The sequence below is a fragment of the Poeciliopsis prolifica genome, unplaced genomic scaffold (assembly GCF_027474105.1).
Source record: "Poeciliopsis prolifica strain line A6 unplaced genomic scaffold, Auburn_PproV2 SCAFFOLD015, whole genome shotgun sequence".
Taxonomy (NCBI): Eukaryota; Metazoa; Chordata; class Actinopteri; order Cyprinodontiformes; family Poeciliidae; genus Poeciliopsis; species Poeciliopsis prolifica.
In genome coordinates, this window is record NW_026562390.1 from 10,406,630 (window position 1) to 10,432,607 (window position 25,978).

Consider the following 25,978-nt stretch of genomic DNA (forward strand, 5'->3'; position numbering starts at 1 on the left):
TTTATAACTTGAGAAATGAAAAACAAATACATAAAAACATTTAAAGTTGACACAGCACTCTTAAACATACTTTGAAAAGAATGTCAAACCTATTTAGCCTGCAATGCAAAAATATATTCAGCTGTGCCACAATGTATGAATGAACCTATATTCAGAGGTATGTGAATATCTATCTTGCTATCTATCTTATAAAACAGATAAACATTTACTGAATAATTTTATTTAAAAAAATTTATACAAAAAAAATATTCTGTCCAAAATCTTTTGTGGAGTAGCTGAATTGTGGAGCAGCTCTTGTTTTGATTTGCGGCTAACAGACCTCTGGGAACCTGTTGTGACAGTAAATAGAATAAACAAACTGCTGCTTGCCACTAGTCCTGCTGTGCCACAGAGGGAACTGGATTACCCCTCATTACCATTAACTGCGTTGCATTGTATAGGATTACTTATACCGCAGTTCATTGGTGTCACCTCATTTTCTTTACGTACAAATGTGTTTGTACTCAAGTTGTTCAAGGTTACCTCAGTTCCTTCTAACCCATTTTAAAAATACACGTTTATTGTGCAAGAGATTCCTCGTATAGTTCCATTTTGCCATAAGGATTTTGTCTAATTTCCCCATGAAAAACTGAACTCCTAAAGAAGTGAATAAGTTTATTATTTGGATCCATAAACACTTTGTTCCTTTCACTCCACAGGATTAGTGAGGCAGAATGCCAAAGTAATGCAGGGACCCTCCCACTCCTAATGTATTTAAAATGATGCATTAACAAGATAAACACTCCTCTTATCTGCTGAGTGCATACACGTCTTCTAAAACACTGCAATCCTATTAAAAAGGACCTGTTCTTATTTTACATCTCCTACACTCACTCTTAGTATAATGGGAGCTCTGTTTGTTCATGGTGTTCTGACAGTGTCACAGTGGGGCATTTGGGTATAATAATAACACAGAGTTACTAATCCCTTGCTTTGGCCTCCTCAATTGAAGTGACAGTAAAATGAGACATGAACTTGTCCAAGAAACCTCACACACATTACAGGTTATATATATATATATATATATATATATATATATATATATATATATATATATATATATATATATATATATATATATATATATATATTAAAAAGAAAGAAAAATGCTTTGGCTGTTGTGCCATTTCTATTTAGTCTATAAAACCAGCCAAAATTCAAAATGCTTTGATAAGTGAAATATACAAAATTGTTTCAAATGTGCAAAATGTCTTGAAATTAAGGGTTTGGGATGTTTCTCAGTAACAGTACAGTTTACTGTAATAAAGTCACAACTTAAATATAGATGATTAAACAATTAGTTCTGATAGTGTAACAAAGGCTACATTTTCATCTTGTATCATTTCACTTATTACCATTTAAATTGACCAATGTTTAGAGGTTAATAATGATTTTCAGCTTAAATTTTAAAAAAAGGAAATCAATCTTATCCCTGGCACAGAAATAAATTAAAGCTTAATCTCCTTCAGCCAGGAAGTGGATTATTTACTTTCCTTGGAGCTTCACCAGCACAGCTATTAGAAAAAATGTGTTAAAGTCTTGTGTCTCTGGCACAGGCAACAACATCTCTGATGGTGTAATATGCAAAATAAAGTAAATTCAGGGCTCAATCAAAACTGTACCTTTGACATGACAACTTAATGAACACCAGGATGTTGGTGTGTTTATGTAAAGATTTTTATGTCGCAAAATTTGTAATTAACCTTCCATATTTTACAACAGAAAATGCATCTACCAAAAATATTTTTATGATACTTTTTGTAGTTTGTTCAGTAAGGCTACTGCAAGCAGTCCTGCTTTTTTTCTAATGGCATTTAACTCATATCTCCCCTGACAAGTGATGCAAGGGCATTTCTTGGTCAATAATTTTATGTAGGACTCCTAAAGAACTGAATTCAGCTGTGATCACAGCGTGACATACACTGGCACAAGTAAACCTTTCAAAAGTGGGAAAATGTGCCAGTATTTTCAAGAACTGGCTGTGGACAGTGGTAGTTAAGTAACTATGGGATTATTTATACCCCAGTTGTTTACTCTGACTATTTGGAGTCAACTCAGATTTGAGAAAAGATTTAATTGAAGTTAAGACCTAAAAGCAAAAATAAATTGATTGTTGGATCTAACTACAATTTTATACTAGTACATGTTAGCTTATTTACTCAAATAAGAAAATTGGGTCTCTTAAATTAATTTCTATCAATGTAAAAAAAAAAAAACAAAGTCAGTCATTCCAGTCTCTCTTTCTGGCTGCAGGATTTGGTATCTGGCCTAGCCAAATGGATAAAATTGAGTCCTAATCCTTCCTTTCTCTCTGAAACTCAAGCTGCTGAGTGCCATCAAGTAGCTGTAGGAGAAGTAGAACAGGCTTCTTGTTCTCCACCACCTTAGAAACTGTTTACCTATTTATCTGGGCAAAACAAATCAAGAACCAAGGCAGAAATACTAACCATGCATGAAGGTGAACCAAAGTACAATGGTACAAGTGTCCATGTTGTGTCCTATGTGATGAAATACTCTTGAATCTTTTCAAGCCATGTGATGATTAATTTTTTAAGTATTATTTATATAAAATTAGCATCCCTATCGTTTCTTGTTTGATGCTCTTTGCAACCATTTTGTTATATACGACAGCCTCCATAGTCATTAATTATATGACTGGGGAGCGCACTGTTAATCTTCATAGCTGCCTTGCTACTCCTAATTGTCTTTACAGCATTCAATTTGCTTGAATATCAAAGCAACCCTTTTTTTCCTGTTGTACTTCAGAGTCAGTGCTCTCCAGACTCTGCCGCTGGTCCCTCAGGACTATTTCCGAAATTCATCCTGACTGCCAATTTGCAGCCCCCAACTATGGTAGCAACACTTGCCAAGCTGGTTACTGGCACATGATGGTACAAAGTGGAGGCATACTCTGCTATCCAAGTGCCTGCAAGGACATCTCCACCTTGACTCACCAGCAACTTCAAAATTAGTTATGTCAACATTAACAACTTTAATAAGTCAGCAATCAAGGACTCACAAAGGTGACATTCTCTTCCAATGCAAGTTGGATTCCATCAAAACAGAGAAAATCATATACGGCCTTTGATTCATTATTCCTGCTATGTTTTTAATACCCTGACAGCTTCACATTGGTTTGAGGGGATTTATTGAAACAGAAATGTCCATCTTCCTTTCATCAGAAGCATGAACTTATTTAAGAAGACCACATCAACCCAGCTGTCTCTGGAAAGCATATTGTTCTATAAAATGAAAAAGTACAAGAAAGGATTAACTGATTGTTACAGCTAGGCATCTAAAGATTTCATCCTTAATCTTGACTACATGTTTTTGATTCCGCGAGTCTCATTTTATGTTATGGCAATAGATACGTTTACAAAATGCTATTGTGGAGCATACAACTTTTTTGTGTTAAACAAAGGTAACCAATGTATCCGACTGGATACATTTTTTTTCAAACATTATAAACAAACAAACTTGTTTCTGTATGTTCAAGAGCAATCCAATGTGTGCCGTATGCTACAGAAAAGCCCCAACAAATAATGAGAGCTGTATGCTCATTTTTTAAAGTTAATTAATTTTCTCGGGGCATGGTTGTATCTTGTCTGATTAATGATTGCGATGCCACTGGCATACTGGCTCCGGGGCCCTTGTCACAGGAGATAAATCAGCGGTGCAGTAAAAAATGCTGTGCCCCACCTGTCTTCAACATGTTCACTGAAACTGGCTTCCTGACCCGCAACACAATTAAGAGGGACCTTGCTGATCCTTGACCGCACTATTTTACGTGTGCCCAGTAAAAAATGTCATGGTGAAAAAAATAAAAATAAATAATAAAAAATTCTGTTTTAATTCAAGGTTTTTATGTGTCAGGATACAATCCTCTTCAACAGGCAATAAAGTTATTAAAATTAGTGCATAAAAGTATAATACATAATTTTAAAATGTGAGGTCAAATAAAAAAATCGCTGTATGTGACTAATTGTACGCTAAGATTTTATAAGTTGTGGAATCAACTATAGGAGTGATAACTTAAAGTAGTTATATTCTGTATTATCAGTCTGAAACATCGATATCTAGGAATTTATGGGTGGCTTGTCTTTGAAACATCACTTAAATCCAATGAGTATTTCAAACATTTGTTTATGCACAGCTCTATTCAGGACCCACCACAAACAAATTTCATATTTTTTTGTGACAAAGCACTTGAAACACCATGCTTCTTGTTCTTGTGTCACACTGTCTAATACTGCAATAGAAAGATGAAATAAAGGATAATCAGCAGCTGTAAAGGCATTAAAAGCACAACTGATAAAGTTAAAGTTTTGTTGAAACGTCGAATGCTGAAAATAAAATGCATCTTAAGATAAATTTCTCAGCCTTGAAAAAAAAGAAAAATCAAATCTAACTTCACAATGCATAAAAGTGTGTGTATATATATATATATATATATATATATATATATATATATATATATATATATATATATATATATATATATATACTTTTTTTTCCCCCTCACTGAATGCACTAAATTTTAAATTCCAAGACCAAGCTTAAGTTTTCAAACATTTATAATGTGGCTGACTCTGATTGGAGCCAATATCTACCGGTCTCAAAAGAAACTGAAGCAACTTCAGTTCAATGAAGACTTTACTTTTCGTTTCTGTAGTCGCCAATAAACATGCAATTCAGTTATTTTTGAGATCTGCTATAACCCTAACTATTTCACAAACAGTAACTCAAAACAAATATCCAAATACACTTCTACACACTCATTTTCCTTTTAATGTAGCTGAAATGCTGCTAATTTGTATTACTTTCTTCAAATAAGTTGATTCACATTATCCTCATTGTGCTTTCCTGCATTGTGTGAAACATATTTAACTTCCAAAACCTTAATCCCTTTTTTGTTTTACTTTCTTTTCTGAAGGAACCAACAATTGAAAAATCAGTGGAGTTGGCATTGCTCAGTTCATTACAGTAAGAAGATTATCTTCAGCATATGAACCCCGCGTGATTCAGTACCGCCTGAACATCCAGCTCCAAATACTGACAGTGTTGACACAAAACACTAAAGGAAGATTAGCAAAAGGTTACAGAAGAAACCTGTGGATTTGGTGGGGTAGTTTGTAATTTCATAAAAAGAAAAGGAAAGGGAATAAAAAAAATGTAACAAGTTTTCAATACCTCCATTTGTTTCAAAGGAAAGCACAGCAAGAGCTTTTGAAATGATCCAACACCCCACACCACTGAGGGCTGGAAACCATAGATCCTTTGTAATTCAGCTGACAAAGATTTACTGATACTTCAATTAATGATTAAGACTGTAGTGATCGCTTTTTGAGTTGCACTAACTAAACCTAATCTTGTGGTTCTTTGTTTGTAAGTTTTTTATGCTCTTCATGGAAACTGTTGGGTTGCAGAATGTTTTATGTTCTGCAGCAGAAAATGTCTGTTATATGTAATGTCTTAATCCTCCTGTGGTCTCAGGAGGAGCAAGGAAAATGTTGTGATTGCACAGTGGGAAGTTGGGGTTGCTGTCCTGTCATATTGTCAATTTCCAAAATCACACACACACAAAAAAAAACACAACGTGTAAAACCCTTGTAAAAACCTAGGGATCAGTGTGACCCCTGCTGGACCACACACAGGATAAAAAAAAACCTCATGGGGGCTAAATGATCCCGTCTCTCAAGACTGTGGAAGTCTTAAAGCTACCAGTTTACTTAGAACTTCATTGAACACAATTAAATTAATCATACAGGCAGGCTGTCCTATGACACTGGTTATTTCAGAGAAAAATTAAATTGCTATTTTAAATTATGGATGTTTAAAATTTTGTGTGGGTCATCACCGTGACATTGCAATAAAATTGAAAATTAAGCTCTGTAAATGTCTGCACATTGTTAAAGAGGAAATGTTTCAGAACATAATTTTTGATATTCAAATCCAATATGAGGACAACTGAAAACAGAAAATTATATTTCATAGTGGGTTCATTTTGTTCAGGGTAATATGTAATATTATTCTATCCCTCCACACACAGCATTTTGCAGGTAATTTTATTAGTATAAAATGTCTTCCCTGCAAATTAGACCCACTATATTTTTCCTTTAACCATTGCTTTCTTCATGCCAACCTTTCAAAAAGACCAGATTAGTAGTAGCCACAATATTCACAAAGACTGTCTTCCTGGTGTTGTTACTACATGAATGTTTTCTAACAAACCCCTACACTTCACAGAACAGTTGTATTCACACAAAAATTAAATTGCACACAGATGAACTGTTAATAATTAGACATGTTTAGAAAGCAACCGATTTAGCTGAATGCAGTAAAAGAGTAAACGGGCCGACTGCAAATGCAAACCACTTTTTAGGTTATTATTGTAAAATAAAATGTGGACTACAAGATAAAATCCAAATTCTATAAGCTCTGTGGTTTTAACATGACAACATTTGAAAGAATTTAAAAATACTTCTGCCAAGACCTTCTCAACAGAAGTATATAATATAAACTGAGGCTGCAAACACTAACAATTTTACTCGTTTTCATTTTTATTAAATACATTTTAAACTGAAAACTCCCACACTTCTCAGTTGACACAAAAAATAAAAATCAAATAACTGTTTGGAACTAAGCTGCATTGCATAAATAACCTTTAAACATTTTTCTGAGGAATTTAATACCACTACCTCTACCAAGTATCCTTAGGCATTTTATTTATTTTCTGCTCAGCATCCATTACAGTTAATAATTCAAGAAAATGAAAAACACAAATTGGTTAATAAGTGTTAGTGTTTTCAGAAACAAAACAAAACAAAAAGAGGAATGTGCAAAAAAAAAAAAAACTGATAATGATGTACTGATCAGACTTTTTCTATGTAAAAGGCCCATTGTGCTTCTCTAACGATTTGCTTTTAAAAGAACACCCCACTCGCAACAACAACAAAAATAACAAGCCAATGACAGGGTTTCAATGTGCCTCTACAACACCTGAATAGGATGCCAATATTTGTCTGATCTCCAAGATCTACAACATCCCACTTTCACCTGTTACTGCATTAGGACATCTTTTAATTTCCATAGCCAGCTGTCTACTGGAGATGCTTCTCTGTGATTATAGCAGACAGCAAGCCCCATCAGCCAAGGTAGCTAAGTGGTCTGGCAGAGAAAGGCTCTTAGACATTGTATGCAGTCTCTGTCGATGGAAAAGGTGTAAGGCACTCATTAGACAGTCACACAGTAGTCCCAGGCCATGAAAACATTGTCATTGAGAATTGTATAATGCAGTTTGTCAGACACTCATGAGGATTTCCCTTCTCGGTAATCATATGTATTTTGAAGTGCATTTGAAAGATGGCCAATGTCCTGTTTCGGTTAGGATGTTTCTGATCAGTTTTTCTCTATTTTGGGATGACAAAAAGTATAAAACATTTTCACAAGCTCTTCTATTGTTGCAGAGCAACTGCTATATCGAAAAAAAAAAAAAGAACAGCGAAACTTTTAAGACTTTGGACAATTGCACAAAATGTAGTTGTTTGACTAATGTATTTATTAGGGAAGATGTGTAACAAAGCATATCACAGCGTATCACAAACACTATGCATGTAACCTCGACCACATGCTAGCCTCTGTCAGGCAGTGTTATTCATCCATGTTCGACCCTGTGTGTGTGCGTTGTTTGTTTTTCCCCTACACCCCACGGAGCAGCACACATGATCTGAGATGCAATCGTCTCTGCTTGCTCTTCTTCACTCGCGTCCTGTTGTGCCACAGCTCTGTGTGTCTGAACCCAGCTAGACCTGCATCTATGCAGTCTCTTCACCTCTGATTGCGATCAAAGGTCTGTAAGTGGATTTCTATTGCACCTGAATCCACTTGACTGGCGCATTGATTCATCACTGACACATTTGAGATGTGAAGATGTAGCCATGTGTGCCTGATAAGTGAATGAAAATGGAAGTGCCTATGTCAGTTGAACCTTATGAATTTATGTGAGCTCAAAAGTTACGAGCCAATTTGATGAAACAGGTTGCATGTTTTTTGTTGTTGTTAGTACTGGGTAGCATTTAGTATTATATTGAGAAGTACATTATGTATTTTGTATTTTTTTATTTTCTCTGAAAACAGAAATTTTGCTTGCTGAATTGATCTGCATATCTGGCTTGCAAATGCTAAAAGTAGCTAATTAATAGAGTTTAAATTATGATAAAAGAACAGGAGAAACTTAACCAACAGACATAGGAGCAGTGTTGTCAGATTTTTTTTTAAAACTGTCTTAGAATATTTAGTCTAATATATTTCTCTACCTTAGAAAAAGTCATACAGAAATGAGGCCGAGTTGAAATTCCTCATGTTAAGTATGAACTCTTGATCAGTGATCTACACTGTCCCCCACTGAACTGATATCTTAAAGATGTCCCACTCACAGCACTTTTCAAATGAAAAACATGAAGAGTCCATATCCTCTTTCACAAAATATTCGGCCATAATCCTGAAAAGACGAGCTGCTCTCTGAGCAAACATACTAGGGTTAGCCAAGCATTTCACAAAACTGCACACAATCTTTAACAGGAGCAACACATGAGTGCAACATCATTTCCCTTACAAGTTTGAGGCTTTCTAATTGAAAAACTTGCTGGGACAAAATGTCTCGTAACAAAAAAGGATCCACGAAAAACATTCCTGGTGAGCAAATTTATACTGATGACACGTGTTCTGAAACACTTTAAAGTTGCTGACTTTTCAAGTACTGTATGTCTGACACTGACTTTAATGAAATATCTCTGCATTTACGAATGCCTGCTCTTACAGACTCAGATTGGTGATCAGAACCTCTCTAAAAACCACAAATGTTTAAGTGACAGTTGCATATAAATAGCTTGGCAAAATTTCCGATTGCTGGATAATTTACATTGGCTTATGCTGTACTTACAGCAGCTCCAATAACTAGCCATATACATGCCTAATCTGTTCCTTTCTGTTTCCTTGTGTGAAGGCCACATCTATTAGGCAAGCTTCAGCTGCTATGAGACTGTATCACATCACCATAACAGACGGCCTTTGTCAGATGTCATTAGCCAGCAACTCTGTATCTTTGAGACAGCAGACAGCGCTAAGATCCATGCAATGCCAGGAAAAAATTACAGGCAACAGAATCCATAAACACACAACAGAAATGCACAAATAAATAGATATGCAGCTGTTTTCATGCCAACAACCAGAATGCTGTTTCACAGAGCAGGATCACTGTAAAAATCTGGAAGAGTTCTTTTATTTTGGTCCTAAAGAAGCCAAGTTCTTTATCTGCCTTGTGTAATCACATACAAAACACAAAAAGGACACAGAAGCTTTAATAAGCAAAGAATAAATTTTCCCTCCCTATGACAAATATGCTTATGGTACATATGCTACTAGAAATCAAGATTTTGAATAAAAATGCAATAAAAATGGGCTTTGGAGATAAATCCCAGACATTTGCCCATCTATGCCGACTGACGAAAAATGCGTTAAAATTCACCCTCCTCAAACATTGCGTCAGGTGCCAAGGAGCCTACTTAAGCGGATGTCGACCAGTTGGATTATCATTCCTTTGGCTGCAGACAGTTTTTGGCTGCATCTCTCTCCTTCTGTTCCGGTCTCTAGTCAACATTTTCAAGATCTCTTCCATTTCTAAGTTAAAAAATATTCTCACTTCCTCTGGTCTTCAAGATTTTCTATCATAATCTTGTCTAAATTTTTTAAATATATCAATTTTCCTCTTTGCATCACAGTGGATCTTTTTCTTCAGACACAGTGTAAATCTCCCTTCTATTTAAACAAGATATATATGTGTCAAAAGTGTAAAGAGAAAACTACAGGAGAAAAAACCCGAGCTTGAACTAAAACTTCTATGAAATCAACTTAAATCCTACTAGCAATAAAATTTTGAGACAAACTATTATTTTCCCCTCATGCAAACATAAAGAACTGCATTCCAAGGCAGATTTATTAAATCACACCAGGCTTTGATGCTCTGTAATTATACAGCACATCCACAATAGTTTATTTTATTAATAACAACTCCAGCTGTTTGTTTTACCCTGCAAACTGAAAATGATATTTAGTTGGACTATATATGCATAAGTATTTAACTAAAACTTTAAAACTCAGACTGAACAGTTTGTCAAAATTATAGTTTACTATAAATTTTGTACAATACTTCTAGTTCATTTCATAGGTATGTTTTCTGCACCATAATCTATTATATAGATACATAGAAGACAATCTTCTGTATGAATAGTCTTGATAGTAAATACACAAAACCTTTTAAAATGGGACTTTGCAATTTTGTGAGAAACCTAACCTGTTCCCTGAATTGTGTCACTGCACTCATGTTGACTTTTTGGTTGCTTTTCATGGCACTTGTTCAAACTCTGATGGTGCTCTCACCTCATGAGGCACATGACACACCTTCATCATTACTGTAACACATACTAAATATTTCTACTGTGTACAATTTCACCATTAATAGTATAATGATTCATGCAGATAACGTGCATCACTGAATCATGTGTTCAAGTGGCCAAGATTGTCATAGCATAGCAATCCAGATATAAAGTCAAAGGAAAATGACTGGTCAACTAAAATTCTTACCTGTTATAGACTACATACAATGAAATATTACACTCTTTATCAAGTTATGCTACTACGTAATTTTTCAAGCTCAAACTTCAGACAATTTATGTCTGTTATATGCTGCAATAAAAACAGCAGTAATATTTGAAGGTAGGGACATAAACTCCCTGCAGTGGCCAACGCTACTGGAAAGAATTGGGAGAGATTATAATTTGGTTAATGGTTTCTCTTTGCTCTCCGTCATGTTCTTTGAGGTGTTTATTAGCAAATTTGTGAACTGCTAAGAAAAGCAGAAGGTGTGTTTAATCAAAGATGAAGTGAGGCCACGTAAATTTCCCTCTTAATGAGATCTATTTTATGCTATCACAGTTTCTGCTCTGGTTGTGAAACCTGGACACTCCTCAGATTAAAAAAAAAACAAGAGTTTCAGTTAGGAAAATATTCATTTCTTAACAAGATCATCAGTTACAGTTAAGCAGGCGGTCTATCTTTTCAGTACTCATTAAAATCACTTAAAAAGATTTTCAAAACCAGTGTAATTGTCACATCATATTTGTGGCGTGTGATATGTAATGGACTTTCTTAGCTTGAATTTGACTTATTTACATCTGAATGCTTTCAGAGGTATCTCAATTTTAGATGAATATAAGTAAAAATTACCTAACAAAAAATATAGCTGAATCTTCTGTGAGGCTTCATTAAAGTAAAAGATCAAAACAAATGAATACCCTAAAAATTGTTTGTTTTGATCCCAGTATATTAGTCATTGACTTTTCTTAAGCCTTTAGCAGTCATTAGATCAACAAACTAAAGCTGGGAATCTAGCTTAAATCCATTAATCAAATTGAAACATGTTTTTGAAGATATCAGAAGACTGGGCACTCAAGTTGTCATCTGCATTTAAAGAGTGAAAGAAAAAACAAAACAAAAAAAACATTGGCTCAACTTCAGCTAAGGACAAGAGAGCATGCCTGTAAGTAGATCCCATCCATTAGGAGATTGTAATAATGACATATAAATGCAATTAATATGACTGATGAGAGACAACATCCTGGCAATCATCTGCCCACTTCTTCCTCATTTTTATAGTAGCATATCTCTGTAGTGAACAATGACAAGATCAAGGAATACATTAATCATGGGGTTATCTAAAGATGAATGAATGATGGGTAATTGAAAAGCATTTGGCATAAAAACAGTGTTGTGACAAATGTCAATAAAAGCATAATACTTTTCTGTAACAGTGGCTCATTTTACATTCAACCTTGATTGTTCAACTTGAAGTCTATAGCAATAAAATAACTGAAAAATTGTGGTAGGTAAAGTTTGTCAGAAAATCTTTTAGAGTACTTTCTAGCGCCGTCGACCTCTTACAAGTGTTAATTTAAATAGTTTTACTTGGATTTCACTTTCAAACAAAGACAAATTAGAGAAAAATGACAATGTTATCTAAAAGCCTTGTCCACATATTTTAGTGAGACAAATATGAACTTGCAATCCAGATCTTAAAATTCTAACATATCTAACAGAAAATTGCAACAAAATCAACTAACAAATGGAAGTTCTTACTTTAGCTTGAGAAGAGCTTTTTTTTTTTTTCCCCACAGACTGACATCCCACAGCTACAAGCCTAACTAAGTGCTAATAAATGGAGAGGTCCCATTAATTGTGTTTGTTGAGCCGTCTCATTACTGAGTTAACAGTGCATTTGTCCCGATTGCGGTCATGTTACAGAAGCGTGATCGCACCTTTGGATTAATCAGTTGAAGGCAAACCACATGGCTTTCAGTAATCCTTTCCAAATGACTTAGTGTAGGATCTACAATAACTTACACCATATGGTTTTATTTTTTATTGTATCTATGTGTTTATCTCCATACTTCAGGCACTGGTGTTAAGACAAACAAGAAATTAAATAACATTTACAAAACACAAGCATGCATATCTATTTTGTGAGTCAGATGGTGACACTGTAAATCTGCTGTTGTAAGGTCTGACAATTTGTGTTATACATATTTTAATTTTTGGGTCAGTTTTAAGCAACCTAAAGAATGCAAGTTCTACAGGCTGACATTAAAAAGTAACCATGTCCAGACTTTTTAAGCTGTTTTGAATTTTAACTTCTAAGTAGAAATTCATTTACTTGTCTAAATATTTTTTTAGATCTAAACTAAAAAAAATCTGATGAAAAGAAAAACAAATTATGTTTTATTTTACAAAATTCATTTTTAAAAAAATGTCAGAAAATAACCGTAAAATTTGCAAATACACAGCATTGCTAAATTATGTATTCCAACATATCAAGACACTCCAATGCATTTAAATGGGATTTTATTCAATATACCAACTGATGAATAAATGAAAAAAAAAAATAACAAAAAACAAATCATAGGACAAATAAGTTAAATAACAGGAGGGAACAAAGGACAGCATACTGGAAAAACAAAACAGGAACTAAAGACTACAATTCAAGCATGAATACAGAGTCTAAAATCAAAAGCAGAATAAAGGCACAGTTCAATATATGGTATTCTGACAGAAATGTGTAGATGCTTTGTCACAAAAAGTCGAAGGGTTCATTGAAAACCAACAAACTCAGAATAAAACCAACCATAATTTCTTGTTGGAGAGATACAAGTAGAATTACTCATTGTTCCCTAAATGTGTTCTCTTTGAATGCATTTTGCTCTGATACACTGTGACAGATAGAAGAAAAATATATTGACATGGCTCAGGATGTATGCTGTCAACATTTTTTTTTTCTTAAAACAGTTTACATAAACTGTTTATTTTTATCATCATCATTATTATTTATAGCATTGGCATCATCTTCAGCTCCAAATACTCCAAACTATGCAACTCCAAAAATACTATGTCAAATAATCGGCTTAGTATTTAGGATAATCAGAGTTTTTCTGCTTGATATGCACACAACATATTAAAATAAAAATGTGATCACACTGCTTCTTTAAGCAGTTTGCTAACATCACATTTCGTGACCTCTGAGCAAACTCTGCTCTTTCACACATCTAAGGGAAAATGTTGTCAGATCATAACTAATTTAGAACCAGTAAAACTAACAGAAAATAAGGTGTCTGAACTTGGGTAAAAGGAAAACAACCATGACATACCAATAAGCTTCTTCTGCATCCGTTTACAGTATGTTGGAGGCAAACTGAAATTTTCACAGAGGTTTACAGTAATGCGTTGAAAACGCCTCCATTTGATACTGTTGCAGGCCTAAAAAGGTAGGATTTAACACTGGCGGAACCAAATTCTTAACGCATGAATGTGTGGCATTTGATAGTTGTAATGGAGAGTTTTAAAACCATAATGTCAGCCTCATTTTGTTTAAAATTACATGGTTAATAGTATTGAAAATGGCTCCTAAGAAAATCATATTTATACCAAAACATCTGTTCCTGTGCAGATAAAAGCATTGCCACAAAGAACTCAGACTGATGATAGAGCACAACAAAACCAACACTCCCCTCTACTCCTCACCCTCTGTAGAAGGGAGGATTAATGGGGATACTTTATCTGGGAGGAAATCTCAAAGATGGTATCTCTTGGAGAGAATGCAAATATGTACAAACACGCCAGCTTAGATAAAGGGTTTAAAATCTTTTGTAGGACCCGTGGGGATCTTGTGAGGTGTGTAGAGCTGGTTGGATGTTCCCAAGGTGCATAACAAATTCTGGTGGGAATCAAATTTTATGGCTCTTAAACATCAGTGAGGACAGCTTATATGAACAATGACTTTTCTTCTACTTGCTGAATCACAAACCCGCATGCCATGTTTCCAAAATAAGACCCCTATACAAGTTGTGTGATTTTAAAAGTCCATAAGGTGGATTGTTTAAGATAATTTCCAAACACTTTGAGGCTGTAAAATCTGTACATAGGAGGGCTTTTCTAAATGAGTGCAGTTGTTGCTCCATCTTAGTGCTATGTGGTGACTGTTATTTTTTTCCCAAAAAGATTTTCTGTATACTGTTTTAAACTTTAAAAAAAATAAACATATTGAAATTATAACTGATTAAAAAACAACAAAAAAAGAACTTGTGAAAATACAAAATGCAAGGGCAAGCAGGTTTGTTTTCCTGTGAATAGGTTTGCAAATCAAACCAGCTGGATGACATTTAAAGGATTTCTTGACTGTCTAAAGTCAAATGTATAGGTGTGAGTAAATTACACTGAGGCAAGATCTTGTGTAAACCTTGCCTTTACTCAAAGTCAGATACAGTCTTATATTCAAATTATTTCCCACTGATATGGATTATACCAGGACAGAGTGGCAATGTTTTGCATATTGCAGTTTAGGAAAGTCTGTTCTATTGTACATTCAGTGGACAACAGAATGAAAAAAGCCATATAAATAAAATGTTACATTCAATCCTCTATTTCTGCATTATTCTTGTTGTCACAGAGATAGGGAATGTGTGTGTAGAGGGGATCTATTACCAGAAAAGACTGAAAACATTATTAGATCACCAACATGGACTTATCACAAGTCCATGTTATCAAGAAGAAAAATAGTTTCAAAAAAATAAAAATTACATGCATGCCCAGTATTACAGTCAATGTAAGTCTATGATTTCAACTTAAATGTTTGTGTCGCTGTAAAACCTAAATATAACATCACTACACTGCTAATACTGTGTATTGCAAACATTTTAACAAAGCTTGTCTTAGGATTGCCAGGTGTGTCATGTTTCCATTTTAGCTAAAGGAGATGGATTAAACTTGCACACAAGTGAAAGCTCTGTCTGAGCAAAGAAAATTTAACTCGCTGCTGTGCCCATTGATAGCCAGCGACTACTTACAGTAACAAGTAATCCAACACTAAAAATCAGTAATTAAATTAAAAGTGCTTATTACTGCTCTGCAAATTATTTTCTCATTTCCCTTTTTAAAAAAATGATATGCCTGCTTTCTTCTTGCACCATGGTGATTGGAATTACATACGTCGACTTGTGCGTAATGCATACCAAGCTGCACATAATTTCTGTCTGCAAGAACATAATGTGGTTCCATTATTCACCTTTTGAATGAATCTGAATTTTAGAAGATTCAACTTTTCTGAGATTTCTCTCATAAAAAGAGGTTTCTCTAAATGTCGACAACTTTTTTAGGGATCGAATGTCTGGTTCTAAGAGAATGCACTTCTCATAGAGTGAGTATTGGCAAGGTAATTTTGAAGAGGGGATTAATCAGTAGTCATATATTTTTTTTCAAAGTAGAAAAATATGACTAAAGCAACACTTAATAGCTAACTCACAAGGATGCTCTTCTTATTTCTAAGCATTTCTACAGTTTTTAAGCAGTAACCCAAATGAGAACACCATCAGTTCCATACACAAATCTAAATGACTAAATGACTGACTAAGCCATTGATCCACTCATATTAAATATGTATGAAAATGGCACAAAGTCACTGAATGCTCTCCAAGCTTTTCGGTTTGCAGTTGTTTATTGCAAATATGTTTGTCATTCAGGAGTAGCTCCAACTAATTTGTTTTTATAGCTGTTTGTACTTCAAGCCTATTACAACATACAAAAGATATTCCAAATCAACTGGAAGCAAAATCAAATGGGTCTTTAATTTGAAAACTTTAAAGGGCAAACTTATGCATTTCATTTTCAGACCAGGCAGATCTTGCTGTGCTTTGAAAATGTACTCCTCGAACATCTTTGTTCACAAAGATCGTATGTGAGAAAATGTGTTGAGAGAACAATAAACAAATCTGGTCTTCATGGAAAAAAGGCACTGTTAAAAAAAAAAAAAAAACTAAAAATATATCCTCCACTTTGGTACAAGCAGTGCAAAGCACACATGTAGAAGAAGGTACTCTGAACAGATGAGATGAAAATGTTACTTTATTCTACAAAACGCTTTGTGTGGCAGAAAGCTAACATGTTGAACATACCATTCCCACCATTTATTACTGCAGTAACAGTAATAAATGGTGGACAGCGTCATAGCGGGAAGCATCATAGCAGGGTTTTTTTTTTGTTTTTTGAAAGAGAAGCTAATCAGAGTCAAGAGAAAGAAGGATGGTGTGAAATACAAAATACTCAATGAAAATTGGCTACATCCTTGAAAATGCTTTTAGCAGGAATTGAGGTTCATCTTCCTTTACATCCATCTTTGTATTCACAGAAAATTGTGGTCCAACAAACTCAGTGGGCTTAATATATATTGTACGTGCAAGATTTTTAAATTATGGTTCCTGTCCATTGCACACTCTTTAGTGTTATGTATCACATAAGATCCCATTAAGATATTCTAAAGTTTGTGATGTTATGAGAAATAATGGAAAATGTTTTTTTTTTTGGTTTTAATACTTTGTAATTATATTTTGGGCACATGTGGCATCATTGCTATGAAGCCAAATTAACAATGATTTCTTTGACATGCTTTGTTATCATCAGAAATATCTTTACACAAAGGTAACACAAACTGGCCACTTTTTAATGTGTTACATTAAAAGCAAAATCATGAGATTTTGCACAAAAAGCACACAAAAAACAAAACAAAACATGAAAACATGTAACCCAACTGCATATCAAACTAGGTTTAATGGTTTTGAGCATAAGTCGATGTATTTTTCATGTGATGTTCCTGTGTCCCCAATGTCTTGCTTGCATTATACAACGTATTTTGCAAAGAGGGCAAATGCATTGCAGAGCTGTTGTCACATGGGGCCTTCTATTATGTGGCAGGGACACACCAAAGGAACCTAAAGAGCAAAAAGAGTAACTAAATGGAATTGCTTTTATAAATCAGTGTCACATTATACATTCACTGCACAGGCTAAAAAGCCCTTTTACAGTATACAAGTAGGAAGTCCATGAATCTTTAGGGGATCAGCTTGTAGCATGCTCCTGTGAGATGCACTTTTCAGGTTATTCTTTGATACAAGTCCAGCTTTATGAAGATAAACTCTTATGACCTTGTATGATTACACAGACAACAATGCCTGGTCAGATTTGTCAGATTTGAAGAAAGTGGGAAAACAATTAACGCCGTAATTCAAAGACAAGAAAATGCCTAACGGATGGAGGGGGGTGCTGAAGGGCTCAGTCTTTAGTCAAGATGTTTTTATTTATTCATCTTGTTTCTGGTGAAAAATTGTAGAGACAATTGTGCATGGTGTTGCCTTGCATAAATCACACAAATAAAAAGGAAAAGACGGCACTTGTGCATTCATTAGAGGCATTTACATAAAGTTCTTTGTTCATCTTGTCAAAGACAACCACAGTCTGCCTCTCTGCAGTGGTAATGATCAAATGATTATCTTCAGATCAAAGCTATCCACCAGTGGCACAAAGCAAGACTGGAGACTCTGGTAGTAAAAATAAAGCTTTCTGAAATGCAGGATTCACAAAAGACGGACTTCACATCGGTCACCCGCTCTAGATCATTCATCTTTTCAATGCCATGAATTTCATCAACTGACCTCACACTGAACAATAATGCTTTTTTTCTTGCAAATTGATTACATATGTATTTGTCTAAGTGAAACATTAGACAAATAAACAAACAAAGTATATAATTGTCAGACAGTAAGTCACTTTTATAAACTATGTTGTGACAGTCTAATATGAGACAGATAATCTGAAATAATCACATTCCTCTGCCTCCTCCTTGTAGGGGTATTTCTGCAAAGATACACCAGTCGGTCAAAAACAACCAGTCAGAGCCAGGAGGAGGATTTTAGCGTTGTCGTTCACCCTCGTATAATTCATCAAAACACTGGACTATAAAGAGGAGCAAACCAAAATGCAATATTTAACATGTTTTTGGGGATTAAACTGAAGTAGGTTGTGATAATGGTAATTATAGCATGTGGCACAACAGTATGTACTGGTGAAGGTATGAACTGACCAAGACTACCATACCAAAGACATATTTTAGATAAATCATTTGTCAAACTGCAAGAGATCCACTGTATAATGCTGCCCTCTACTCATAGCTCCTTTCGTAAGGCAGTTAACCTTTAATATAAGAATTTAAGGTTACTTAGTGAAAAAAGCCCAACTTTAAGATGAATAGGTCTGTCTATATTTGACTCCTTCTAAAACTACTTTCCATGAAGCACAAAATTAGACCCCAGACATACTTTAAGGATGTGATATTTAGCCAAGTGCTCATTCTTTATGCCTCAGAAAATCAAGGGCCGAGGTGTTTGCATTCACTTTTCCTTTAGGCACCATTTTAATCTCCCATCGCTAAGAACAGTCGACTTCCCATAACTTCAGCTCTGCCATACAATAAGGCACAGTGGAAAACTGCAAACTTGACATGTCGGCCTTTGATAAGATGCAAAAAATGGACAGACTTTTTGAGAAAACATAGCAGGTCATTATGATTGACAGATCATGTTGCCGATCTTCCATTAAGTGTTTGAAGGTTTTCAATAAGGTGAACTTCTAATGAGGTGTTCACAGAGTGAGCCATGTTGCCAAAAGACATTGATTTTTTTTACCTAGTCCCATCACATCATTTAAAATGAGCTATCCAGAGTGACAAAGCATACCAAAACAGAAAGATCTCACGAATAATTCCCCAAAGTGCAATTTTTAGCACATTTTGCACACACATATTATGAAGAGTCATTAAAGTCCTGAATTTAAAATACAATAGCAGATAGCAGAACAAGAAAATTTGAACCGTTTAGAAAGGTATGGTATGGTAATATCTACTGCACATCTACATTATTAAGATTAGGTACATATTGGTTACACATATCTGTCAATGTTTGTTCATAAAAATTGAACGAAAAACAAAACCAGATAGGAGAAACGATTCTACACATTTCTGGATGGGTAGAAATGGTGTCCTTTCTCCCCAGCTCTCCTCAGTGACACTTTGGTGATAAATCAAAGCTGAGGAGGCAGGCAAGAGAGGAAAGGAGACTTGTGGTCCTTCCTCCTCCTTTCCCCAATAACCTCTGATGCTGGTTTGACAAAACAATCAAACATCTGACAGTGTCATGGAAACAAGACAGAACTATGGTTATTGTGGTTTTTATGCATATGTTAAATTTATGTAAATTTAAAAACTCTTTGTTTTAAAGTGCTTGTTCCAAGTTAGATCTTTTCAGACAAACATTTGTAATCAGGTATACTGAATGACAAATGTTTGTCTCACTGTTAAAACAGAACAGGATTTTAAATCACTGCCTGTTCAAATATACAACTTTAAGTTTTTGTAGCAGGTTCCAAAAGACAAATCACTTGGGAACTAAAGTACATCCATCCACTTCACCCAGTTTTGCTCTGAAAAGACTAATCTCTTTCATTCTCAATTTTGGTTTGGTTTCCCTTAGTGAATCATAATTCAATTCCACAGTCAATTTGCTTCATTTGTGCAGGTGTAAAAGCTCATCTTAACTCACCAGATAACATGACTCTCAACTTGCTAGCAAGTGAACCTTTGTGAAATTTTCTTACAATGGGAAATCAAACCTGTTATTTTGTCAGCCAAACAGAGGAAAGGAACTATAAAGAGGGAATGACTTCACTTATACCCAGGACTTACAAATACATTTGTAATATGACAAATTAAAAGTTTATCCCCATCTTTAACACACCTAGTTGCTTAAGTCACTATTTATTAAAAAAGAAAAGTGCGATGGAGCAGGTGTACCAAGTAAACCAGATGGTTCATAAAACACTTCAAAGCAAGACTTGCATGCCTTCCTGCTTTATCTGATTGATTTCTGAAAGGGTCCAGATTGCAACGTGGTTGAAGTTATCCCAGACTCCTGAACTTTTTTGGTGCCCAACAAGGTAGAAATAATGACGAAACATAAACCTATATGCATGTATTTGCTGCTTGATGATGGGGAATAACATTGACAGGGAATCTGTGGGTTTTTTTCGCATGGATTTAGAGAAAACACAAGTACACAGCGTGGGATATCATTTAATGCTTGCAAATAATGTATGATAATGTACATTTGACTGGTGGTGGTGAAGTGTCACACTAAAAAATAAACACAAAAACAGTCAGAGAAACAGTACCGAAGGTTAAAATGTGAAATTTAACACAAGTTACAGTGTTTTAAAAATACATGTGAATGAATATTGCTAATACTCATTCATATTAGTCAATTATTTCACTTTCATTATGGTTAATCAAAAATAAACAAGAAGAAAAGGTCTATTCTAACAATTTTTTGAAGAGACAAAATACTAATTAGGGGTGCACCGATTTATCTTATCCATTAATCTTATCTAGACTGTCCTCTTTTGCTCTCTGGTGAGAAAGGTTTGACAGACAAACTGGTCCACCAAGTTATGTCTGCACAATTGCAATTAACAATAGTTACCCCACTGATGCCAACTCAACAACTTCCTTGAGCAACATTTCAGAAAATATTGGTATCGGCCAAAATCGGATTTAGCAGGTTAAGCTTTTTAAAAGATTGGTAATAGGTGATCGGCCAGAAAACTGCAATAGGTACACCCGTACTATTAACACAATCCAAATAAAAACAAAACTGCTTTGCCAAATATTATTTAATAGATATTGAAGTATATGAGCATAAAAAGGGAAGAAATAAAAGCTGACCAAGTAAATGTCTAAACTTCACAAAGTTTGACCTATGTGTTGTGAGCCTCCAGGGTTCTGGGTATATTGTAATAATAAATACAACTAATATGGTTAGATTTGTGTGCAAAGCGGGTTCTATTTAGCTATAAAAAAATATAGATCACAAACACTAAATTTCTTGTTTTTGTTCAAAGCTCTCTGGGCTTTGAACAGAAATATTCCTGTGGTACTGGGTTTTCTTCAGGTAGTTTGATTTCATTCCACAGTCCAAAAACATGCATGATGTAATAATTGGAGATTCTAAATGGAGTGTGTTTGCTTTAATGTTTGGGATGTTTCCCCATTTCTCACTCATTGATCACCGACATTAAGGAATCAGTCATCTCCTGACCATAAACAATGCAAGTCTGCACAGCAAATGGACTTATGGAAGAGCCCTTTATTATTTTAAATAAGCAAAACACATGGTATTCCTTTGATGTCAATTACAGCATTCAGTTTCAGGTGAGAGAATACAACTTCTAAAAATGCTCATGAGAAGAGAAGCTGAGAAGATAATTGGCATGTCTTTCTGCTCCGAGTAAAAGGAATGGAAGAAATTGGAATGCAAGCAATATGATATAACAAAAGAAAAGGAGAAAAACCAAGTTAAATAAGATTTTTGTAAATGAGCTTTCACTGTCAGACAGGAGTTTTAGAATGATGCATACAGCACCCCTTACATTTCTTCACACCCCCCGTAAAGTGTGTGAAGCCATAAAATATATTATGTCATTTTTTTTCCTGCAGTAGCAGAATTCCAAGTTAAGAATTTGGTCAAATTTAACACAACACACACACACACACACACACAAGAAATCTTTAAAGTCTCTTTTGTTTTCCCGAATTTATTTATATTTAACGCCATAATGACCTGCTATTTTTGTTGCTAAAAAGTCCAGTCCAATGCTTGCCTGAGTAGCACAAAGTTCCAGCTAAATCCCCAGTGGAATTTGGAAAACTCCATAGGTTTACATTTGTGATATTAGGAAATAAAAAAAAGATACTCATATTTTATCACTCAAAAACAGCCCTAAAGACTGTACTTAATGGAATGGAGACCTGCGACCTTCGGGAAAAAAAAAAATACTAACTCTAAACTATATATCTATAGTGGCAAAATGCATAGGATTTTCATCAGTGCCAAGTGACAAAGAAATAGGGCACTGTATCAATAAGTCAATAAGTAAATATTTTATAAGTAAATAAAATATTTACTTATTTGAAGTATTTTAAAACAACAATTGTGTGAATAAAACTAGACGTTGGTGAACAAGAACTTTAACTACTTGTTGAAAAAGTGCCTTTGCACAGTCAGCCTTCTCTTATACAGCAGTTCATAACTGAAGTAATGTTCCGAAAGCTCTTTTATTATTTTTGTTTGGTTAACTCTTAGTACCTTGTAATTTACTAATAATGTGAATCAATGTTTTTAATCTATAGTGTGACACATTTACATATTAGGCTGATTCATGTACATTGTCCCATTTTAAATAAATGAATTAAACCACATCTTTACAAGAGGTATCCATCAATGGGGGTGGCTCTGTATTTGCATGACTCAGGTACAAAAATGGGGTTTTGAAATCTCATATTTAGAATGTGTTTGACAATTCAAAAGAAAAATCAAAATAAAATAAAAGTAGCAAGGACAGTGCGTACTTGTTCTGGAAGACATATTACACATCACATTAATAAAATATAATTTAACAATCTGAGCCAGTCTCTTGCAAACATAACAGCGTTAGAGAAAAGAGAAACAAGTGTCCAAATGCTATCAAAGCATGTCTGTAAAACAATGTTTTCAAAGCGTATGTGAAACTAAAGCACACTGCTACGGACTTCCAATAAACACTCCAACACTGATAAATGTTTTATAAAAAATTATATAAAATAGTGTCTACACCTCACCAGAGAATACACTGAGCTCATGCTGTGCCTTCAATATGTAATACACACATGGAACTATTAAAGTCCATTATACCTCCTTTTCTCCCTTCATAGTATGTAGTCATCCACTGAGAGGGTGAAGCAGCAAATTTGCTAGCTGGCTGACTGGGAGGACAGAGAGGCCTTTCTCACCAGTCAACGGCTGTCCTTAATGAGAATAGAAAGTGATTTAGTAGCTTAATGCTCCAACCCTCAGCCTGCCTGCCAGCCTTTGCTTCGCACAGCCAGCTCAGTCGACACTCCTTATAGAGGGGATGAAACTGAGAGCAGTGAACAAAAGAAAAAAAAAATGAGAAAGAAAGAGAAAGAGGGATGATGACAAACCACTGTCCAATGTACAAAACAAAAATGCAAAACAGGAATGATACAGTTTTGTGATTCCTCAGTATCCATATTGCTGACCTCCATTTGTCTTTGTTTTGTCCAGCTTTCTATTCTACTTTGAAGTGATCTGAAAATGACTGTAAATTGAATAAGAACAGTGTGCAACTGTTGTTTTTCACTTTATCTTGTGTGGCTCAAAGCATTTACCTTGTTCCCTACACTGTTGATGGACTGATGCACAGTTGTAAAAGCAAATGTGTCGCTCGCAGTACAAAGGAAAAAGAGGTGAGGATAGTCATGAAAAAAAATAAAAAATACAGAGAAAAGCAAAAGCAGCGAGTTGGTTTTCATGCAGCGTCAGCCCCCTCTTGCAAAGCAAATATGCATTCAGAAGGTAAAAGCCACAAACACTTTCTTGCTATTATGTACTCTGAGATTATCCAATCAAAGGATGCTTTTACCCAGACCATTGTAGAGTAGTTGGCCATCACACAAAACTTCAGATGACCTGTCAAAGAGCAGTGTTGCATTGCCCTGATTCACTCAGCTGTCTGGGGATGTGAACAGAGCTCACACACTAAATCTGATGTCTGGGGTTCCCCAAAGACCTTCAAAAACTAAATTGCTGACAGCTAGTTTAGTGATAGCCCAGACGTGTATGTAGTTTAACTTGCACCTTCGTGTGTGCAGCCAATTACATACTTGAGAGAGAATAGAAGAAAAACATCATGCATATTTGCAGCGCTAAATTGCACTGCTGCATTGGGATACAATAATTAAGGAATTTATTAAATTTCAAATAATTAATCATTTTAACGGGAAGAAGCCAAGAGAGAGGGATATCACATAAAGTTTAACTTTATTATGCGTCCAATATTTGTTACTTCTAGAATATCGACTGTGAGCTGAGGGCAGAACAACTGCTGAATGTCTGGTTGCACATCAAACAAAGAAGCTTAAGCAAATTAGGTGATTTAATGGCTGGGGTTGTATGATCTGGGAAGTCTGTCTCAGTGTAGGGATTTCTGCTCACATCATGGAGGGCAAACAGAGTACCACAACAGTTTCTTACCGAGTGTGAAGTAGGGAAGAGCTGTGTTGTCCAGATCATCCATTACAGAAATTCGGCCAGGTAGGTCTGTTCGGACGAATAACAGGAGCCTGGATTCGCTCCCTCCTCCTCCTCCACCACCTCCTCCTCCTGCCCCCGCTCCACCTCCTCCGGTTCCTCCTCCACCAGCACCACCTGCTCCAGCAGCAGCAGCAGCAGCGCTCCCTCCTCCAACCACGCTCCCGGAGGCTCCACCGGTGAAGCTGAACTCGTTCTCCCGGAGCACGGGCAAGGTAGACACGGTGACGGTTTTCACCTCGCACGGCGCCTCCGCGTCGCTCTCGCCGTCCCGCTCCTCGTCAGCCGACGTCGCACCTTTGCTCGTCCGGAGTGTCAGGCACCCAGTCAGGGAGAAACCCACGAGAAGGACGCGGATGTGCAGCGCCGGTATCCTCGCCATCCCGCTCCTTGTGTGCGATTCTCTCGCTTTGAGTGGGGCTCATAGGCTGTCCGTTCACTTATAGTACAATCGCTGCAAAAGAGTCGCGTCCGTCCAGGAGGCGGCAGCACAGGTGTAGTGAGAATGACAACTCTCGGCTACTAAAGATCCATTCCTGCCAATGTTGTGAGGGGAATAAATACTTGGCTCAATTAAACACGTGACATTAAGGAACGCTTTAAAAACTTTGTCTTTTTGTGTGATTTTTTTTTAAACCACAGATCCACATTTTTATTTAACCAGAACACATGTTTTCCACATTCATTGAAGTTCCAACTCAGCTTAGAGATCGAGATTTAAATCTGCATGCACTGAAAATGCCTCCTTATTTAATTACAGTCAGAGTTAAGTTAAGGCTTATTTTGGAACTTCAATCATTAAGACAAAACAATATGGTCCCTAATTTAAAAACACCTCTATTAGGATCTGAATTTTGTGTTGCTCTTCAAAGCTATTGTTGCATCCACAAATTCTGCATATAACCCTGAAAGAGAACATCTGCTGGCCACATCCAGTTCTGTGACCCAATGCTCGACATATTGTGTTTAAGCAGCACGACAGAGATTTAAATTAGACTCAAGATTTTCAAAAGCTGGTATTATCTAAATCGGTGGTGCCCAAAGTGGGTCCACTCCTGCCTGTCTTAGTTATCTGAGGTTTAACGCACCTGGATCAAATGATGGCTCGTTAGAAGATCTAAGAAGAACACTGACATGGTGTTACTACCACCAGAGAGAGAGAACTAAACGTGCAGCATGCTGCCCTCGAGGACTGACTTTGGGCACTCCTGATCTAAATCATTACTCAACCGCCTTGTAAGTGCAAAATGCGTCCCACACAGGTTTCACTCTCACATCCAATGAAATTTGGAGCATCATGTCAATTGGAA

The 25,978-nt window shown here is 35.7% G+C and overlaps 1 protein-coding gene across 1 annotated transcript in view; it reads right to left on the minus strand.

The window, feature by feature from the left end:
• Window positions 1–25,107, minus strand: part of LOC129366320 (astrotactin-2-like) — a 230,661-nt gene extending 205,554 nt beyond the window's left edge. The window contains exon 1 of the mRNA XM_055040101.1: window positions 24,612–25,107. Within this exon, the coding sequence (XP_054896076.1) occupies window positions 24,612–25,050 (439 nt within the window). The 5' untranslated portion in view covers window positions 25,051–25,107. The remainder of the gene's footprint in view (window positions 1–24,611) is intronic.
• Window positions 25,108–25,978: the final 871 nt, after the last annotated feature.